Here is a 13,435-nt window from a genome sequence, read left to right as displayed (position 1 = left end):
CACAGCTCCCAGAATTTTCACAAAGGTGCTAGGGTCCCTTCTGGCAGTTCTAAGGCCGCGGGGCATAGCAGTGACGCCCTATCTGGACGATATCTTGATTCAGGCATCAACTTACCATCTAGCCAAATCCCACATGGACATTGTGTTGGTTTTTCTAAGAACTCACGGGTGGAAGGTGAACATAAAAAAGAGTTCACTTGTTCCTCTGACAAGAGTTCCATTCCTAGGAACTCTGATAGACTTGATAGACATGAAGATTTTTCTGACGGAGGTCAGAAAATCAAAGATCTTAACTACTTGCCGAGCACTTCATTCCATTCCTCGGCCGTCAGTGGCTTAGTGTATGGAGGTAATTGGATTAATGGTAGCGGCAATAGACATAGTTCCGTTTGCCGGCTTACATCTCAGACCACTGCAGCTGTGCATTCTCAGACAGTGGAATGGGGATTATGCGGATTTATCTCTGTGGATAAATCTGAATCTAGAGACCAGAGACTCTCTTCATTGGTGGTTGTCACAGGATCATCTGTCCCAGGGAATGTGCTTCCGCAGGCCAGCATGGGTCATAGTGACGACAGACGCCAGCCTCTTGGGCTGGGGTGCAGTCTGGAATTCCCTGAAGGCTCAGGGTGTGTGGACTCAGGAGGAGTCCCTACTACCAATAAATATTCTGGAACTGAGAGCGATATTCAATGCGCTTCAAGCGTGGCCTGAGCTGGTTTCGGCCAAATTCATAAGATTCCAGTCGGACAATATCACGACTGTAGCATATATCAATCATCAAGGGGGAACAAAGAGTTCTCTAGCGATGATAGAGGTTTCCAAAATAATTCGATGAGCAGAGACTCACTCTTGCCATCTATCAGCAATATATATCCCAGGAGTGGAGAACTGGGAAGCAGATTTTCTAAGTCGTCAGACTTTTCATCCGGGGGAGTAGGAGCTCCATCCGGAGGTGTTTGCACAATTGATTCATCAATGGGGCACACCGGAATTGGATCTGATGGCATCTCGTCAGAATGCCAAACTTCCTTGTTACGGGTCCAGATCAAGGGATCCTCAAGCAGTACTGATAGATGCTCTCGTTCAACCTGGCTTATGTGTTTCCGCCTTTTCCTCTTCTTCCTCGTCTGATTGCCAGAATCAAACAGGAGAGGGCTTCGGTAATCTTGATAGTGCCTGCGTGGCCACGCAGGACTTGGTATGCAGACCTGGTGGAGATGTCATCTCTGCCACCGTGGAAACTGCCACTGAGACAGGACCTTCTCATTCAGGGTCCGTTCCAGCATCCAAATCTAATTTCTCTGCAACTGATTGCCTGCAGATTGAACGTTTGATTTTATCTAAGCGGGGATTCTTTGAGTCGGTCATTGATACCTTGATTCAGGCTCGAAAGCCTGTCACTAGGAAAATTTACCATATGATATGGCGTAAATATCTTTATTGGTGCAAATCCAAAGGCTACTCATGGAGTAAGATCAGGATTCCTAGGATTTTGTCCTTTCTCCGAGAAGGATTGGAGATGCGGTTGTCAGGTAGTTCCTTAAAGGGACAGATTTCTGCTTTGTCAATCTTACTACACAAGCGTCTGGCAGATCTCCCAGACGTTCAGTCGTTTTGTCAGACTTTGGTTAGAATTAAGCCTGTGTTTAAACCTGTTGCTCCGCCATGGAGTTTAAATTTAGTTAATAATGTTCTTCAAGGGGTTCCGTTTGAACCTATGCATTCCATAGATATTAAAATTCTATCTTGGAAAGTTCTGTTTTTAGTTGCTATCTCTTCTGCTCGAAGAGTTTCTGAGCTATTTGCGTTACAATGCGACTCACCTTATCTTATATTCCATTCTGATTAGGTCAATTTGCGCACTAAACCTGTATTTCCTTCCTCAGGAAATTGTTGTTCCTTCTCTGTGTCCTAACCCTTCTTCTAAGAAGGAGCGTCTGTTACATAACTTGGACGTGGATCGTGCCTTGAAGTTTTACTTGCAAGCGACCAAGGATTTCCGTCAAACATCTTCTCTGTTTGTTGTCTATTCTGGAAAACGTAGAGGTCAAAAAGCTACGGCTACCTCTCTTTTTGGCTGAAAAGCATCATCCGTTTGGCATACGAGACTGCTGGACAGCAGCCTCCTGAAAAGATTACAGCTCATTCTACTAGAGCGGTGGCTTCCACATGGGCTTTTAAAATTGATGCTTCTGTTGAACAGATTTGTAAGGCTGCGACTTGGTCTTCCCTTCATACCTTTTCCAAATTTTCCAAATTATATACTTTTGCTTCTTCTGAGGCTATTTTTGGGAGAAATGTTCTTCAAGCAGTGGTGCCTTCTGTTTAGGTATATGTCTTGTCCCTCCCGTTCATCCGTGTCCTGTAGCTTTGGTATTGTATCCCACAAGTAAAGGATGAATCCGCGGACTTGTCGTATCTTGTAGAAGAAAAGGAAATTTCTGCTTACCTGATAAATTGATTTCTTCTAAGATACAACGAGTCCACGGCCCGCCCTGTCAATTTAAGACAGATTATATTTTTATAATTAAGTAACCCTAACCCTAACACCCCCTAACTTTAACATAATTAAAATAGAGATAAATTAAAGTTACAATTATTAACTAAATAAACCAAATACATACTTACCTGTGAAATAAAACCTAAGCTAGCTACAATATAACTAATAGCTTATGTTTTATTTTTATTTCACAGGTAAGTTTGTATTTATTTTAACTAGGTAGACTAGTTAGTAAATAGTTATTAACTATTTAGTAACTAAATAAACTTACCTGTGAAATAAAACCTAAGCTGCCTTACACTAAAACCTAACATTACAAAAAATAAAAAACACTAAAATTACAAAAAAATAAAAAAAAATACCATTACAAAAAATAACAAACGAAAGTATCCAAAACAATAAAAATTATTTCTATTCTAATACCCTTTAAAAAAAACACCCCAAAATAAAAAACCCTAATCTATAATTAACTACCAAGGGCCCTTAAAAGGGCCTTTTGTAGGGCATTGCCCTAAAGTTAACAGCTCTTTTGCTAAAAAAAGAAAATTAAACACCCCCTAACAGTATACAGACCCCCACCCCCCAAACCCACAAAATAAAATTAAAGTAAAACCTAATCTGCCCATTGCCCTGAAAGGGCATTTGTATGGGCATTGCCCTTAAAAGAGCATTCAGCTCTTTTGCTGCCCATTAAAAATAAAAAATGGCTATTCTAAAAAGAAAAACCCACCCCAAAACGAAAAAAAAAAGCATTACACAAAATAACAAACGAATTATCAAAAATAATAACAATTATTCCTATTCTAATACCCATTTTAAAAAAAAAAAAACACCCCAAAATAAAAAACTAATCTATAAAAAAACTACCAAGGGCCTTTTGTAGGACATTGCCCTAAGTTAAACAGCTCTTTTACCTGAAAAAAATTACAAAGACCCCCCCCACACACACAAACAAAATAAAAAAAAAATAATAAAAAAAACCTAATCTACCCATTGTCCTGAAAAGGGCATTTGTATGGGCATTGCCTTTAAAAGGGCATTTAGCTCTTTTGCATTGCCCTGAAAAGGGCATTTAGTTCTTTTACGAAAAGCCCAAACCCTAAACTAAAAAAAAACCCACCCAAAAAAGTTTCAAAAATCCTAACACTAACCCCCGAAGATCCACTTACAGTTGCTGAAGTCCCGCTTGAAGGATCTTCTTCCCGGCGGCACAATCTTCACCCAGGTGTCTCCATCTTCATCCAGGCGGCAGGTGCCTCCATCATCTATCTTCATCCCGGCGGCGTCTTCTATCTTCATCCCGGCGCGCGGAGCGGGTCCATCCTGAAGACATCCGGTGCGGAGCATCCTCTTCATACGGTCGCTGCCATATACTGAATATTCAATGCAAGATACACAATTTAAAATAGCGTCCTTTGCATTCCTATTGACTGATTTGATTTTGGAAATTCAAATCAGCCAATAGGATGAGAGCTACTGAAATCCTATTGGCTGTTCAAATCAGCCAATAGGATGAGAACTACTGAAATTCTATTGGCTATTCAAATCAACCTCTTCAGATTCTGAAGATTTTGCCCCCAAAGTGTCACAGTCTGAAATTTTACCTTCAGAAGCTATTGAAGTATTCTCCTCATCAGACAATTGAGAAAGGTTGACCAGCGCAGAATTAGAGGAGTCAGAAGTCTTACTAGCGGACAAATGTTTAGATTTTCTCTTATGCTTACCCAAAGAAGGGAAAGCTGACAAAGCCGCCAATACTGCAGAAGTGATCTGAACGGCAAAATCCCCAGGTAAATAAACACCCGCAGGAGGTTGAGAGGACACAGAAGGCACAGTATGGGAAACCATCAAGGCTTGGGACATTTGAGGAGAAAGCTGAGGCATGTCACACACAGCATGAAGGGTCTGCCCCGATCCAATTTTAGATCAGGTGGGGGGCAGTCTTTCTCTTTTTCGAGAGGCTTGGATACACGATGTCCCAGATTCATGGGCTGTGGACATAGTATACCAGAGTTGCAAAATAGGATTCAAGTCTTGCCCTCTAAGGGCCAGATTTCTCCTGTCAAGACTATCCTCAAACCAGGTAAAGAGGGAGGCCTTCTTAAATTGCATAAAGGACCTATCCTCCCTGGGAGTAATCGTACCAGTCCCTCTAGAGGAACAGGGTCTAGTATTCTATTCAAATCTATTTGTGGTTCCCGAAAAGGAGTGAGCTTTTTGCCCTATCCTAGATCTAAAGTGCCTCAACAAATTTCTCAGGGTTCCATCCTTCAAGATGGAAACTATTTGTTCCATTCTTCCATTGTTTCAGGAAGGTCAGTGCATGACGACCATAGACCTGAAAGACGCCTACTTACACGTTCCCATTCACAGGGATCATTACCAGTTTCTAAGGTTTGCCTTTCTGGACAAGCATTTCCAGTTTATTGCACTTACGTTTTGTCTTGCCACAGCTCCCAGAGTATTCACAAAGGTTCTGGGAGCTCTATTGGCAGTGATATCTAGGCGTCATCTTTTCAACTAGCAAAATCTCATACAGAGATGTTGTTGTCTTTTCTACGTTCCCACGGGTGGAAAATGAATCTAGAGAAGACTTCTCTAGTTCCAACTAAAACAGTGATTTTCCTAGGGTCAACCATAGATTCTCTGTCCATGAAGATTTTCCTGATGGACGTCAGAAAATCCAAACTTCTTTCTTCTTGCCTTTCCCTCCAGTCTGCCTTTAGTCCATCAATTTGTTTATGCATCAAGGTGATTGGTCTAATGGTGGCTTCCATGGACATCATTCATTTTGCTCAGTTACATCTGCGACCGCTGCAGCTTTGCTTGCTCTGTCAATGGAATGGACACCATTCAGATTTATCGCAGAGGATAAATCTGGACCCCCTAACAAGAGACTCTTTTTTTGTGGTTTATTTCTCAGGAAAATCTGTTTTGGGCACTTGCTTCCTGAGACTTTCCTGGGTGATTTTGACTATGGACGTCAGGCTGGGGAGCTGTTTGGGGTTCTCTGAAGGCTCAGGTCCTGTGGTCTCAGGAAGAGTCTTCTCTTCCCATAAACATCTTGGAAATTAAGAGCAATATTCAATGCCTTGACAGCTTGGCCTCAATTATCTTTAGTCCGGTTTATCAGATTCCAGTCAAACAACATCACCTCAGTGGCTTACATCAACCACCAGGGAGGAACTCGCAGTTCCTTGGCCCTGAAGGAGGTGACTCGCATACTGCAGTGGATGGAATTTTCTGAGCAGACAGACTTTTCATCCCGGGGAGTGCGCTCTCCATCGGGAAGTGTTCTCCAGTATAATCCTCATGTGGGGGTTTCCGGAGTTAGATCTGATGGCGTCTCTGATAGAGTTTCCTCCATTTGCTCTCCTTCCACGAGTCATTGCTCGTATCAAGCAGGAGAGAGTGTCTGAGATTGAACGCCTATTCCTGTCTAAGCGCAGTTTTTTGGAGGCAGTCATTGATACTATGCTTCAGGCTCGTAAACCTGTTACTCGTAAGATTTAACATAAGATATGGCGTAAATACCTTTTTTGGTGTGACGCTAAAGGTTTTTCTTGGAGTCGGGTGAGGATTCCTCAAATTTTATCTTTTCTTTAGGATGGCCTGGAGAAGGGTTTGTCAGTTAGTACTCTGAAGGTCAGATTTCTGCTCTGTCTATCCTTTTGCACAAACGTCTGGCAGAATTACCAGATGTTTAAGATTTTGCTCAGGCCTTGGTAAGTATCAGGGCTGTGTTTAAACCTGTTGCTCCTCCTTGGAGCCTTAACCTAGTTCTTAAAGTTTTGCAGCAGGCTCTGTTTGAGCCAATGCACGTTGTTGATATAAAATTATTATCTTGGAAGGTTTTGTTTCTACTTGCTATTTCTTCCGCTCGCAGAGTTTCTGAGCTTACAGCTCTGCAGTGGGATTCCCCGTAACTTAAATTGGGATTTCTCCCTGTGAAAAAGCCCCTTTTCTAATATTGAGTCAGTGACTAAAATCTGTGTCAGGCTTTTCCTTTATATACCATTTACCTTATTTAAAGAAAGATACTTACACCAGTCTTGTAAAAAGATGAATTTATTAAATTACAGCTCTATACATGAGTGGTGAGAGAAGCGTCTAACATACAAGGCTTTATTCTTCTAATCTATCCACACTATAGACTAATGACTGTTAGTGTGTGCATGCAAAGAAAGATGAAGTCTGTCTCTTTTATTTTATCCTTTCTTTTTCTTTTTTCCTAGCTGCTTCTCAAAACATATTTATAACCAAACAGCCACACCATGAAGTTAGTCCCAGCCAATAAAATCCATTCATCATCTGTTTTATAACAATTCTTCTGTTGAGTTAACTGCCTGTTGATGTTGCTGTTGTCCAGGAAATGAGTTTTCCTAATGCCATCTGACCTTAGTGACCCATCCCAGGACTAACCTTATCTTTTGAAGATTTATGACCCCCTTGTCCTGTCCTGTGTCCTTTGAAGCTTTATGACATTTGTGTTTCTGTCCTCAGGAAGGAGAGCAGTTCTCACCTGTCTTATCTACATTGGATGGTAGCCTTTGATCCTTCTGTACAGGTCTTGGGGGTTTAGTTGCTTGATATTATCTCTTTGGAAAGTAGTTTATTCAAAAGGGTTCAGCTTTTCTTACTATAGCAAAATGTGATTTTCCAGTTATACAGTTATTACACTCCCTAAAGTGGTGTCGGATCGAAACATTAATCAGGAAATTGCTGTTCCTTCTTTCTGTCCTAATCCTCCTTCTCATAAGGAACGTCTTTTGCATAACTTGGATGTTGTGCGTGCTCTAAAATTTTACTTACAAGCTACTAAGGATTTTCGGCAATCTTCTGCCCTGTTTGTTGTTTTCTCTGGAAAGTGTAAGGGTCAGAAGGCCACTTCTACTACTCTTTCCCTCTGGTTAAGAAGTGTGATTAGTTTTGATTATGAGCCTGCTGGACAGCAGCCTCCTGAGAGAATTACGGCTCATTCCACTTGGGAGAAAGGTTCTTCAAGCGGTGGTGCCTTCTGTTTAGGTCCTCCTGCCTTATTTTCCCTCCCTTTTCATTCCATGTCCTCTAGCTTGGGTATTGGTTTCCACTAGTAATTGGAATGACGTTGTGGACTCTCCATGCCATAGAAAAGAAAACAAAATGTATGCTTACCTGATAAAATTCTTTCTTTCCTGGCATGGAGAATCCACGACCCGCCCTGTTTTTTAATTAAAATTCAGCAGGTTTTTTTGAGTAAACCTCAGGCACCTTTTTCAACTTTGTGTTTCTTCTTTTTCCATTTTCCTTTGGCTGAATGACTGGGGATTATGGGTAAGGGAAGTTACACTTAAAGGGACATAATACTCATATGCTAAATCACTTGAAACTGATGCAGTATAACTGTAAAAAGCTGACAGGAAAATATCACCTGAGCATCTCTATGTAAAAAAGGAAGATATTGTACCTCACAATCTCCTCAGCTCAGCAGAGTAAGTTCTGTGTAAAAAGTTATACTCAGCTGCTGGCCAGCTGCAGGTAAAAAATAAGTAAATTAAGAAATGAACAGCAGCCAATCAGCATTAACAGTGGTGAGGTCATGAACTCTTTTACTGTGATCTCATGAGATTTGACTTAACTCTCATGAAATTTCATAGTAAACTTCCTTAAACTGGATAGGGAAATAAGATGAGTGTGCACATAAGCTCACTCCCTTAGCTGTCCCTGGACAGACATACTGATTTGCTGCTTAGAAGTCCTTTACAATGGGATGTGGCTACTGAGGAATTTTTGAGGTAAAATATCTTTCTTTTTTACATAGAGATGTTCAGGTGATATTTTCTAGTCAGCTTTTTACAGCTATGCTGCATCACTTTCAAGTGTTTCAACATTTGGGTATCATGGTCCTCTTTGCCTCCTCCTGCTGGCCAGGAGTTGAATATCCCACTAGTAATTGGAATGACGTTGTGGACTCTCCATGCCCGGAAATAAATAAATTTATCACGTAAGCATAAATTTTGTTTTTTAGGACACAGAAGAATAAATATTTGACAGTTCTTTATAAAGTATATAGAATAAAGCTGCATATTAAGCATAACACACAGTCATTGCCACAGCTGACAGTGCCCTAACTCTTTCTTAATTTTGATATCAGCCTCCAGCCTGGAAAGTAGATCTTCCCAACTACCCACTGATCGTGTTCTCACAGACCTGGAGATTCTGAAGAATGAGTGCACTCATGGAAAGACTTTCTGTCGACAACTGCTGTGTGTGTATGAGCTGAGTCAGGTAAGTGATAGAATGAGCCAGATAAATTTGTGTTTATGCTATTACATTTCCCAAAAACAGTTAATCGTGTATATTAAAAAACTACTACAAAGTTTGCAATATACTTTCAATATATATTTATTTTGTCCCCTTTTCCTGTAATTTAACTCTGAAAGTTGTTGGTTTTCTAAATTCCACTGAGTTTCTGTAAAGTAATGGGGGCCGCCATGTTTGTACTTGAGTGGCTCCTTATCTGTTTCTCCCTGCTGAAAACAATTAGGGACAGATACAGGCAATAAAAGAAGGGATTCCACACAGCTTTGTTTGCACAAGCTAAGATAAATAGAAAACTAGTTAAATCATGGTGGTGCCAATTTCTTTATAGAAACCTAAAGTACTTTATAGAAACTAAGGGGTCGATTTATCATCCTCTTCGTCAGGCTTTTGCCTACTTCCCTACCCTTTCGCCACCTCTTAGATGGAGAATTTCAATCTACTGGGTTTCGTCCGACAGGAGAGATTGACAGCTCCTGCCTGTGCATGAATCGCTGTACGCGGGCAGGGGGCGGGATTGCACGCGAGCGCAAAATAGCGCTAGTGTGCAATGCTGAATTCCGCCAGGGGAATTTAGCTCGCCAGAGGGGAGATGCGGTGGACAGGGGCGCGTATATGCGCCCCTGTCCACCGCAGCTTGATAAATTGACCTCTAAACCTTTACACTTATACTTTCAATATTGAAACAATTAATATAATTGTAAAATTATGCATCTTATTCTAACAGCTTTGCTAATATTTGCTTGGAATACATCAATATTTCTAGCTTTTATTTACTGTTTAATATCCCTTTAAGAATTATGTCCATGGTCTGCTCTAAAACGAACACAACAGGTTCGCTAACGAAATTATAATTGAATTGTTTATATAACATGTTACATTTGCAATTACAAATATATAAATAAGTATCAATGAGAGCTATATTTTTCTCCAAATTCCCTTGCCTCTTTTCAGCCTGTTGCTTTTTACAAATAGGGACTAATGGTTTAATAGTTTTATCATTTACCAAATTAATCATTATTCCATACCCTGCAATATATGCTTTGTTATATCCTTTATTAACATTAAGCCCAACTGAACAGAACAGTTTCCGTATTATATATTGAGATTAGACTTTATGTGATAGGTGCTTTATAATAGAATATAAAATAAAAATTTTTATTAAATCCATTAATAGCTTTATATGCATCTTATATGGTCCTTTACATTATTAGGAGATGATTAAAAGGTTTGAAACCGTTAATCATTGGAATTTTCTTATATGACTAGGCTCATTTATTTTAAAGGACCATTAAATACAGTAGATTTGCATAATTAATAATGCATGCAATAACATTTACTTTGAACTTCAAATGAGCAGTAGATTTTTTTTCTGACAAATCTAATTTTTCTTTCATTTCCCTGTCCCCTGCATCATGTGACAGCCATCAGCCAATCATAGATTCTTATGTGTAGACACTGTGAACTCTTGCACATTCTCTGTAAGAACAGGTTCAGCAGAGTGTGCACATAACAAGACTGTATACAGTCTTTTAATGGAAGTAAATTGGAAAGTTTCTTAAAAATGTCTTGCTATATCTGAGTCATGAAAGTTTTTAATTTTGACTTCCATGTTACTTTAACTACTTTTATGCTAGGAATTGACTCTGAGACGTGCACTTGGTGTGCATCTAACGTGTCATATGTAGTTCTTATTTTATTCCAACAACTCATCATTTTAAGCTGTTTAATAAAAGTTTGTGTAGTGCGTTTATATGTGTGTGTACAGTGGTTCAGTAACATCAATAAATGCATGTATGTGGGAAGTGTTTGTTTATATGTAATTTGTCTTATGCAAGTGTTGTATACAAGCTATTTTAAGTGTTTGTGTGTGTGTGTGCAGTGAACCATGTAAAAACATAATTTATGCTTACCTGATAAATTAATTTCTTTCATAATGGTGAGAGTCCACAATCCATTACTCTTGGGAATTACTCTTCTCTACCACTAGGAGGAAGCAGAGATTCCCAAACCCCAAGAGCTCTATAAAACCCCTCACACATACCTTAGTCTAACGTATAGCCAAGCAAAGTGAGGTAAAAAAAGGAATAAGAGCCATAAAAGGAGCAGGGGTAAAAAGATGTGCTAAAGAAAAAAACTATCCCCCCCCCCCCAAAAAAAACAAAACAAAAAAAAAACATAAGGGTGATGTCTTCTGGACTCTCACCACCATGAAAGAACTGAATTTATCAGGTAAGCATAAATTATGTTTTCTTTAATTTCATACAGGTGGTGAGAGTCCATTATCCATTACTCTTGGGAACTAATACTCAAGATGGTGGAGTCCACGAGTAATAACATAAAGGGAGGGATTTTAAGAATATATTTTTTCACTGAGTAATTAAACACACAACCCATATATGAAGAATGAAGAGATTTAAATAAAATCCCGTCCCCTGTTCCTGCAAAGGAACTGGTACAATTACTCCCATAGCTTCCAGATCTGAGACAGACTGGAAAAAAGCTTAAGCTTTTACAGTTTTCCTTGGAACATTGGATAGAAAAAACCTTCCTCTGGGAGGCCTTGTTCTGAAACCTGTTCAATATCCCTGAGAAACTATATTCAGAACCAAGGGGACTGGAACAGACTGAAACCGAGCCCCCTGAAAAAGGCTTAATCTTTTGAACAGATAAGTCAACTTTTTGTTCCTTACTCTGAAGAAAGAAACGAAAACGATTAGAAGCTTTGTATTTCCATTTAGATTTTTTCTCCTGAGGAAGAAAATGTCAGGGATCTACCAGGAGTTCCCGGGCCAGCCCCTCTGGTTTCAGCCGATCCCGAGAATAGCTTCATGTTCATCTCAGCGTCCCATGTGGAGGGACGCTGAGACTCCGGCTTGAAGAGTAATTTCCCAAGTGTAATGGATCGTGGACTCTCATCACCTGTATGAAAGAAAAGAGGTTTATGTACAGTTTTAGTCACATAAGTGTGTCTACAGGCTGCACCATTCACACCTCCACACACTCCCTCTCATTTACTGTTATCACTTTCTTATTTGCAGGATTTAGGATGTTCATTCTCAGAGGTATCCTCTCGAGATGCAGGAGATATTCTACGGTCTCTGCTTTCTTGTCATCGCCATGAGCTTAGTGACAGAGCACAAGCAGTCATCAGCTCACATTCAATTCCCCCACATACAGTAGCACAGATTGTGTCTGAGGAAGGATTAAAAAGCTGGATGACACTGGGTGAAGACAAAGGTAAACTCAAGAGCGGGTGTATTTGTTGTTTCAGCCACACCAACTGTTGACAGGTGCATTAAATCCAGCACATAGCCATGAAATCAACTTACACAAACATTGGAAGTACAATGGGTCATATTGAAGAGCTCAGTAGCTTTTGAATGTGACATGGTCATAGGATGCCACAAGTCAGTTGATGAAATGTCTGCCCTACTAGATAGGTCCTGGTCAATTGTAAGTTTTATTATTGTGAAATGAAAGCATCTAGGAGCAACAATATTCCAATCATGAAGTGGTAAACCACACAAACTCAGAGTGGGCACACTGGGTGTTAAAGGGTGTTTATTTACAGACAAGAAAAATCTTAAAAAGGGAGAGGACAATTCCTTCTTGCAATATGTCTTATACTAGATACACTAAAGGTGGTGGGGGCAATATATATATATATATATATATATATATACCATTTAGGCAATAAATTATTAGTAGAAAAACATCCCAAAATGTGAAGTCCCAAATTGGAAAAGAGAGAAGGAAAGACAGTCAACTTCTTCGGAAGCCCCTTAAAACTTCTGTGACTGATTGGCAGACAAGGACCAGCTGACTGATCCTCCGTTCCCGATCTGTTTAGAAGAGATAGAAAACAGAAAGACCTTTACACAGTACCTCAAGTGTTAATGAGCACAACACACAAACAAATGGAATAATACAATGATCTTGCACCTATCTAAACCTATCTAAAAAAGTTCTATATGAGCAGGCTGGTCAGATTGGAATCCTGTAAGCCTATCAGACCATATAAGTTGTTTCCTCAGGCTTGAATTCAAGAAACACGTGTCTTGTTTTTAATTGAGAATTTAAAACAATTCTTAATTAATAATGGTATGTCCAACAAGATTTTTTAGGTATGATGGTCAGGTGTCTAAATACTTTTGGCTATATAGTGTGTTAGGTATGTGCAAAATTTGTGTATTAGTGTTTAAGTGTAACAAACAAAGATCTGTGCAAATCCAGATCGCTGTATGCTGCATTTTAACACTAATATATCCAGCACCGAAAATAGCCAAATGTTGCTACCCGCAGCCATATTCGGAATTCATATGAATATCTGAATAACAAATTTTGCAAAAACATAGCTTATGTGTGTGTATATATATATATATATATATATATATATATATATGTGTGTGTGTGTGTGTGTGTGTGTGTGTGTGTATGTATGTATGTGTGTATGTATATATATATATATATATATATATATACACACACATACATACATTCATACATACACACGCACATATGTGTGTATGTATATATATATATATATACACAGTATATATATAATTGTGTAATTATTGTATATATACATAACAAAAAAGCTGTGTAGCTAATTTTTTTATTTTTTTTGTG

At 39.3% G+C, this 13,435-nt stretch overlaps 1 protein-coding gene across 3 annotated transcripts in view; it reads left to right on the top strand.

Annotated features, from left to right (window-relative positions):
- SPG11 (SPG11 vesicle trafficking associated, spatacsin) overlaps positions 1–13,435 on the top strand; it is a 244,149-nt gene that overhangs the window by 161,934 nt on the left and 68,780 nt on the right. For all 3 annotated transcript variants that reach the window (XM_053718473.1, XM_053718471.1, XM_053718472.1), the window contains exons 32-33: positions 8,637–8,770; positions 11,845–12,043. In XM_053718473.1, the coding sequence (XP_053574448.1) occupies positions 8,637–8,770; positions 11,845–12,043 (333 nt within the window). The remainder of the gene's footprint in view (positions 1–8,636; positions 8,771–11,844; positions 12,044–13,435) is intronic.

This window comes from Bombina bombina, chromosome 6 (assembly GCF_027579735.1).
Source record: "Bombina bombina isolate aBomBom1 chromosome 6, aBomBom1.pri, whole genome shotgun sequence".
Taxonomy (NCBI): Eukaryota; Metazoa; Chordata; class Amphibia; order Anura; family Bombinatoridae; genus Bombina; species Bombina bombina.
Note: the sequence above shows the minus strand (reverse complement) of the source record. Positions and strands in the feature narration are given on the sequence as shown.